Source organism: Gossypium raimondii, chromosome 6 (assembly GCF_025698545.1).
Source record: "Gossypium raimondii isolate GPD5lz chromosome 6, ASM2569854v1, whole genome shotgun sequence".
Taxonomy (NCBI): domain Eukaryota; kingdom Viridiplantae; phylum Streptophyta; class Magnoliopsida; order Malvales; family Malvaceae; genus Gossypium; species Gossypium raimondii.
In genome coordinates, this window is record NC_068570.1 from 9,987,051 (window position 1) to 9,995,472 (window position 8,422).

The window sequence follows — 8,422 nt, forward strand, 5'->3', positions numbered from 1 at the left end:
TCTGGGGGGTGGGACCTATGTAATGGAGAAAGTGCTACATCACTGTTGGCCTTTGTTAAATTTTCTAGGGAGTGGGACCTATTTAATGAACTTAATGGAGAAAGGGTTGCCTCCTTTACCTTTACTAGTAGTATATAAAACCCAAGGGTGCAGCGCTGTGAAATCATATCAAGTGATCTGAGTGTTGGGATTAAATTGAGATCCATGGAGAGGAAAGTGTTGAGGGGGGTTATGGCAATTTTCCTCTTAGGGGGGTGGTGTCATTGTGATGGCTGCTTGGACCACGAAAAAACTGCTCTCTTGCAACTTAAACATTCCTTCAATTATCACAACCATGGTTTAGATGAATGGGTGGAGGGAGATTGTTGTAAATGGAAAAGGGTTGAGTGTAATATTTTCACTGGTCGAATCATTCGACTTTTCCTTAACCTTACAGCCATTGAACACCAACATGGCTTCTTTAATACTCATCATGTGGGGAACGGTGTAGAGTAGTATTGGGGAAAGAGGGAGCAATGGCATCTCAATGTTTCTTTGTTTCTTCCTTTTTCAAGAATTAAAGAGTGGGAATTCAATAGCTGGGTGTGTTAACAGTCAAGGTATTTTCACTTTTGTCTTCTTCTCTAATTACAACCATCAATTTATTTTAATTATTAACTTATTTAATGTCACAACCAGTGAAGCATAATTGATGCGGCGAGAGTATAAATCAAATTTGTTTCCTTTGAGCTCCCACAGGTCCTTTTTGGACCGTTTTGCAAAATGCACTCATTTAATCTTTGGAAATGTATTTCAAAACTTTGATGGACTTATGGGTATCTAAAGATATTTTCATAACATGTCCCATGTCCAACAAGTTAGGTGTTTTTTTTTTTCTCTTATATATTTTCACTAACTGTTGTATTTTTAATCTTTGTAGGTTTTGAGAAACTGTCAACAAAATTAGATAAATTAGAAATGTTTGATTTAAGTTACAATTATTTTAACATAATCATCTTATTCTTTATAGAAACAAGGAGAATTGCGGGCTATGAAGCTTGAGGTGCTTGATTTAAGTGTAAATTTCTTCAACAACACCATACTCTCATTCCTTGCTTTACTCTCAAATTTGAAGTTTTTGAATATCAAATCTAATAGATTGGAAGGAGCTATACACATTAAAGGTATTTCTACTTCCTTTTATGCTAATTCTTTTAAGCCTTTGTTTTTCCTCTATTAAAAGTTAAAAATGCTCAAAACATTCCATGTGATTCATATGATTTATTACTAATAAATTGTATTTGCCACTCTTCCTTGTTGGTTCTTGAGACATAAATGCTTTAAGCTATACATGGGTTTAACAAAATGAATGATTTTGTTCCATCCCAAGGTATTTATCTATTATTTATTTTCTTTTGTATTGTCGGTCCAATATAGTTTTTAAACCAAAGATAAATGATGATTACAGATGATGAAATAGAAATAAGGTTGATGAAATTAAAAGTGTTTCATTCGAGTCACAATCTCTTTAACAATAGTATATTGAGATCTTTTGGTAGGCTCTCAAATCATAAGTCTTTATATTTTGGAGACACGAAATTCTATGAACCAATGAATTTGAAAGGTAAAATTAGCCATTCCACATTACTTTCTCTTAACAATTTAAATAATTATATTCTTCATCCTCACTGTATATTGGGATTATTCATTTTTCTTCACCTACAGGTATTGCTAAAACAAAATTAATTTTATTATTATCATTCAAGAAAATTAACATTTAGTCTTTTTCTTCTTCTTTTTTCATTAAGGATAATTTAGTATAAAATGCTATTAGGTTATTTTATAAATTTATAAATTTTGAAGCGACTTAAAAAAATCATTTTAAAGTATCAGGGCTTTCGCATCCTCCTTTTTCCTTTCTGCCACCCCTAATATTATTCCTCTTTTTATTCTTTTTTTTTTATTCCTATTGAAAATTTTATACCAAGTGACTGAGTTCATAAACTAAGATGGAAAAAACCTGTTATGCACCTTTTTGGGTAGATTTAAAATTGGTAGTGTTGGCAAAAAATGAGATATTGAAACTTTGATGTTTCAAGTCATCAAGCACATACCTCTTTTTTAATCTATTCTTATTTGATTTCGGCTACTAATTTGATTGTATTTTATAATGTTTGATTCTAATTATTAACTTTAAATATATAAATTTAGATTTCTTCTTAATTTGATTATATATTACCAAAAAAAAAAAAAAAGCAAACATAAATGTGTTTGTTTTCTATACGGATTTCACTATAATCGATAGATTTATTCCCATGGTTAAAGACTCTTGTCTTCACAAGATTTAGCTTTCAAGGAACCTTTATCCTAATTCCTATAATTAATGTTTAGCAATTTTGTGTGTCCTGCCTTCACTTACATAGATTCAGAAATTTGGAAGAGTTATTCTTGCAAGGTTCTTGGACATTTGACTTCTCTCAAGCGTTTGGTTTTATATAAATGTGAGATCAATGGAAGCCTAACCCTTCAAGGTATATAATTTGGATCTATCAATTTCTTTTATAACAAGTTGCAACCAAAATTATAAGTCTCCCCAGAATTGAATATTAATTAAATGTTTTAATTTTATTCACGAACTTGTTGTTTACGATTTTTAACGTTAAAAATGACTTTTTTAAGTGTTCTCAAAAGAGGGGCAAGGAGAAATAAGTTAAAGAATGTTTATCAATTTATTTATTTATTTGTAAATATAAAAGGCTTAAATCAAAACTTGTAAAACCTAACTATAGGATTTCACAACTGCCTATTCAATTTAATTTATTTAAATGTAATTAGAGAATATAAAATATTAATATATAAGTAATACTTTCAAATATATATATATAATTAATTTATTAATAGTTTAATATATTCTAAACCATTTGAATTAGACTAAGATGTTGTTCGGAATACTAAAAATTAAGTATTGAATTTATATTAAAATTTGTTTGATATATCAATAAAATTAAATATTAAATATAATTATAAAATTAATATTTTAAATTATTGAATTTGATCTTATTAATACTAACATAGCATTTTATTTTGTACAATTTGGATATCTCATTTTTTAATATATATAAAAAGAGATGATTTATTTTTAAAATAAAACCAACTTAAGGTTGAAATTTAACACTCTTATTTCACACTCTTTTTGTTGAACATTTTGTATTAACTTAAAAAATAATAAAATTATCAAATGGACAAAAAAATGAAAATTTTCAATGATTTTTTTAACACGCCAACAAAATTCAAGTCCAAATGTATGAAAGCTATAAACACCTAAAGTATATTTTAATAAAATAAATAAAATGTAAATAAGATGTTATATGCTTGTTTTTACTATTTTATTGATTTGATTACTTTCTTTAAGCACCTCTTTACGTAATTATTTAATATAACAGGCTTTTGCGGAATGACAAATCTTCAAGAATTGGATTTCACCAACAGTAATTTAAAGGGTGGCTTGCCCAATTGCTTCTCCAACCTCACATCTTTACGTAAATTAGATCTAATTTCTTACAATATATTAGCCCTTCACAGTTTAAAATCCCTTGAAACATTAGCTCTTTCTTTCAATACATCTGTATTCCAATAACTTCTCTAGAAATATATCTGCCCTTGAGAGTATAACATCTCTTGAAAGATTCTCTCTCTCTTCCAACCAATTTTTTGGAAATATTTTAGCTCTTAAGAATCTACCATCCCTCCAAGATTTGAGCCTTTCGAATCCCGATCTCATTGGGGCCTTTGTTCAACCTTTCAAAACTCAAATGCCTATATGCTGACAACAATATTGTACATGCTGGAACCCATATGCATTCTTTGGCCCCTTGTTCCAACTAAAAGATCTTAGTTTATCATGTTGTGGAGATCAGAGATTTAAATTGCGGTCGCGTCGCGTTTGTCGCGGTCGCGGACATAACGGACGCTATTGCGGTCACTGCGGGTATCGCGGTCGTGAATTTTTTTCAAATTCGCACAACTTACTGTAAAACATAGTAATTATAATTATAATTATAAAAAGTCACTTTGAATGATTTTTAGAGTGTTTTCTAACACTTATGAACCTTTATTAATATGACATGAGAACACAACTTTTATAATCATTAATTATTCTTATATTTATTTACGAATTTTCTAAGAATGTTATATTAACTAATAACAAAGTAAAAAAAAAGGAAATATTAAACATTTATCATATTTAATAAGTTTGAAAGTTTTTATACATAAAAGAATTGAGAATTCATACATGAGAGATGTCTTCAATATTTCTTGACGACTTTGAAGATAGTGAAGATATAAATATGTGCAAAAGGAAAAAGGAATAGATAAATTAATGAATAGATTCTCATTAATTATTCCTATTTCCTACCACTTATTCTCATCTCATTCTACTTTCATATATAATTTAACATGCTTCGATTCTTCATTATCTTTTCATAAAATATACTTCATTCATTTATCTAAAGATATATATTATTTTAAATGTTTTAATATCATCAAAATTAAGAACAATAACAAAAGATTTCTTTAAAAAAAACATACCTTACAAATAATGATAGTGGCACGATTTAGTTTTCACCAATTAGTGAAATGACGAGGAAGATCAAATCCTTCACCTTCACTTTGAGAGCGTTCTTGACTTGATTCTCTTGGCCTTTGTCCAAAAATATATCCAAAAAAAGAAACATTTTCACCTTGGTTTTCATTCAATTGATATGGAGGATATATTTGAGGAGGAGGATACATGAAAGGTGGAGGTGGGTGATACATTGGTGGAGGAGGATACATTTGAGGCTGGTATGGCACACCATAATTAGGAAATGGTGGATAATAACCATATGGTTGTGGATAACCATGTGAAGGTTGTTCTGGTGGATAAAAACCTTGAGTGCTAGTAGATGAATCACTATACCCAAGGTTACTAGAACTCGATCTCCTACCACTACCAGATGAAGAGCCTATAGAAGTATGCTTCTTGCCTTTTCCCTGTGATGGAGCTCTAGGTTCACTTCTATCTCTCCTAGGTTTAGGAAACATATTTCCATCAAACTCTGATCTGTCACGAAAATGTCCACCAGTGGTACCACCCCCATATTCTCCTCCATCTCGACTAGAAGACCTAATTTCACCTCTATCACCACTATATCCGTCATCCTCATCAATTGGACTTAAACCACCACCATCGGGTCCATCGCCACTCTGACTTGGAGTTGAACTAGAACTTGAATGAGACAAAATTTGTTGTTGCGATTGATCAACATCCATTTCATCATCGAGGTATCCACAGACAACACACAAGCATTTTCACCATCTAACAATGGATTCTCTTTCTCATGAAGCCATTCTGATAGTGGATCAACATCTTCAAAGATATAATCAAGGCTGATAGGATTAAAACTAGCATTTATATCATCAGTGCTCATTCTTTGTTGATGCCTCATCTTAAGCCTCATATTATAATAGGTAAACACTAGTTTTTCAAGTTTTTTATACTTTAACCTATTTCTTGCCTTGGTGTGAATATAACTAAATTTGCTCCAATTTCGTTCGCAATTTGATGCTGAAGTTGTTTGACTAAGCACTTTAATTGCTAATTTTTGTAATTCGGGAACACATGTGTCGTATATCATCCACCACTCAGCTGCATAATATTATTTAAATTTCAAAATAACTTTAAAATGTACAATATAATTAAATAATATAAATTAAATTAAATAATTTAATTAACTATTTACCCGGATTCATTTGCTTCCAAGCTCTTTGTGCTTGTGGAGTACCGAATGTCTCATGTTTATCTCTAAATAGTAACAACTGCATAAATAAAAGATAGAGTAAAAATAAAAATAAAAATTCTATTTCAAATTATTTAACTAAGTTACAAATAATAGTAGTTGAATCTAACCTGATTAACCATTCTGACTTGAGTATCCATAGAAGGTTCTAATCTTTCAATTACTGATCGTGTACCTTCTAATGTTTCTATTAGTACATTCTCAGAATGCTCCACCCCAAATTGAAATTGAGGGTTGAGAAAATAACCTAAGTATAATTTATAAGAATATCATCAAATAATAATAATCTAAAGCTTAAAATAATAAAATATAAAAATAGTTCTTAATTATATGAAACATTTTATCTTACCAGCTGAATGCAAGTCGGAATGCATAAAATTCCATCTATTGTCAATAATCTTTTCATACTCTGTGAAATATCGACAATTTTGTTGAATTGCTCGTTTAGCCTATCAATGACCTCATAAATAAAGCCCATCGTTGGTTTTTCATCGCTATCCACAAGTCTCAATACTCTTACTAAGGGCTCATAAACTTTTATGAGGTCATTGGCTTTTTTTCAAAAATCTTTTCCCAAAACAATTTTTTTGGCTTCATAAGCAGGCCCTGACTTTTGCTTTCCCCATTTGATTCTTTAAATTCCTATATATTCATAAGAAAAATTTTAAAATAATATAATTTAAATTATTTGGAACTAATAAAATCACTAAAGGTTACTATATTTAAGTAATTATAGTAACTAATTATAAAATACTGACCTTTGAATTAAACATTTCTCTCAAACCTTGCTTTTGTCTTGTTATCTCTTCAAGTTGAATGAAATGAGTTGCAAATCGAGTAAGAGCGGGTCGAAGTATTTGTTTCCCTTGTGTATACTTCTTCATCAAATCAACAGTCCAAATGTGATTGTATATAAAGCAAGTCACTTTTTTTGCCTCATCTAACACTTTTGCTACACTAGGCTTTTTCCCAATATCTTCAAGGCATAAATCTAAACAGTGAGTTGCACATGAGGTCCAATATAGATGTTGTCTTTTCAACATTAATTTTTTTCCAGCAGCTTTCATTGCTGCCTCATTATCAGTCACTATTTGGACAATGTAATTTTCTCCAATTTCTTCTACAACTGAATCTAACAAACGGTAGTAGAATTCAACATCTCTACTACGGACACTTGAGACATCTACCGATTTCCAAAAAATGGTTCCTTTACTGCAATAAACAAGAAAATTAATGATGTGCATTTGATTCAAACTGTTGGTCCAACCATCACACATTAGAATTGCACCCAATTCTTTCCAATGAGTCTTTAGTACATTTACCCAATCATGAACTCGTTGATACTCTGACTCCAAATACACATCTGAAACCTCATAAGGTGTTGGGAGCTTTATACCTTGTCCAACTTCTGTTGCCACTTGAATTAAGTTATACAACCATGGAGAGCTTGCTAATTGAAAAGGAAGTCTTTCATATATTATAAATTTAGATACCGCTTCACCTATCTTCCTTCGAAAACTCTTTAAAAAAGAGTCATTGACCTTTGGTTGCTTTGAACTTTTGCTTTTAACCAATTTAGGTATAACTCCCCTTAAGGTAAACTCAGACTCACCTGGAATAGATTTACTTGTTCTTTCTCTATTATGTTCTCTAACTGATCCATGAGAAGATCGCCCTTCTTCATAAATGTTATCCCAACCACCAGTACTTCGTCTGAATTCTTCCCTTCTATGCCACTCGTGTTGTGATTGGATACTTTCTCGAGTTGCTTGCCTTATAGCAGAAACCTCATCAATGAATCCCTCGTGCTCATCCTCCTCTTCTGTTAATTGAGATAAGAATTTATCTTTTCTCCTCTTTTTGTCTATTTTCTTTGTGTTGCTTTCTTTTAGTACATTCATCATACTTTCTCTAATGACACCTGTTAATAAAATAAAAATAATTCACACTTTATATTATTATCAATTATATATAATCTTTATTGATAAATTTACAATAACATTTAATAATAATAATAAAGTATCACATACCAGTAACATTAGGGCATGGTGCAACATTGCTGGTTTTATGAGCAATGTGCTCTTTAAATCGTGTTATTCCTCCTTTCACAACTTTACCACAAAGTTTACAGACGATACTTCCTCTCGCATTTGGCACTGGAGTTCCAAAGTGCCAACCTATATCATTACTTGGTGCACCCTCCAATCCTTTAGTCGGGAACTCTTCACGTGGTGGCATGCTTTATTTTTATTTATATAAGAAACATAAAATTATATTTAGAAATATAAGCAACTCATTACTTATATTATCAACAATATAATACCAAAAAAGTAAACAAAATTTAAAGCTAAAGTAAAGACCTAATATTATAGAAATAAATAAATAAATATTGTGTAAAACAATTTAATAATAATAATAATAATAATAATAATAATAACAATAATAAAAATCTTAAAATTAAAAATTATATGAAAGGATATACTATATAGATAAATAAAATGATATAATAAAATAAATGTATTTAAAATATTTAGGTAAATAAATATGAAAAGAAATATAATTGAAATAATAATGCAAAACTAATTAAATTTTAATAATATGGTAAT

The 8,422-nt window shown here is 30.0% G+C and overlaps 2 protein-coding genes across 2 annotated transcripts; one reads left to right on the plus strand and one right to left on the minus strand.

Moving 5' to 3' along the window:
* The first annotated feature begins 140 nt into the window (after positions 1-140).
* On the plus strand, positions 141-4,110 carry LOC105774848 (receptor-like protein 15). Its single transcript, XM_012597414.2, has 4 exons — positions 141-599; positions 1,010-1,163; positions 2,403-2,510; positions 3,423-4,110. The coding sequence occupies exons 2-4, from the start codon at positions 1,031-1,033 to the stop codon at positions 3,614-3,616; spliced, it is 435 nt and encodes a 144-aa protein (XP_012452868.1). The 5' UTR covers positions 141-599; positions 1,010-1,030; the 3' UTR covers positions 3,617-4,110.
* Positions 4,111-6,450: 2,340 nt separating this feature from the next.
* On the minus strand, positions 6,451-8,054 carry LOC105774849 (uncharacterized). The gene is made up of 3 exons (XM_052631972.1): positions 7,847-8,054; positions 6,601-7,737; positions 6,451-6,458 (listed from the first exon to the last, which is right to left on the minus strand). The coding sequence occupies exons 1-3, from the start codon at positions 8,052-8,054 to the stop codon at positions 6,451-6,453; spliced, it is 1,353 nt and encodes a 450-aa protein (XP_052487932.1).
* Between the last annotated feature and the right edge of the window lie 368 nt (positions 8,055-8,422).

Excerpts from the sequence above, each read along its gene's own strand:
- LOC105774848 (XM_012597414.2), top strand. The coding sequence starts at position 1,031 with ATGAAGCTTGAGGTGCTTGATTTAAGTGTAAATTTCTTCAACAACACC. Across the intron at positions 1,164-2,402 it reads AGGAGCTATACACATTAAAG|ATTCAGAAATTTGGAAGAGT; the intron begins GTATTTCTACTT and ends TCACTTACATAG. Across the intron at positions 2,511-3,422 it reads TGGAAGCCTAACCCTTCAAG|GCTTTTGCGGAATGACAAAT; the intron begins GTATATAATTTG and ends TTAATATAACAG.
- LOC105774849 (XM_052631972.1), bottom strand. The coding sequence starts at position 8,054 with ATGCCACCACGTGAAGAGTTCCCGACTAAAGGATTGGAGGGTGCACCA. Across the intron at positions 7,738-7,846 it reads ACCATGCCCTAATGTTACTG|GTGTCATTAGAGAAAGTATG; the intron begins GTATGTGATACT and ends TTTTATTAACAG.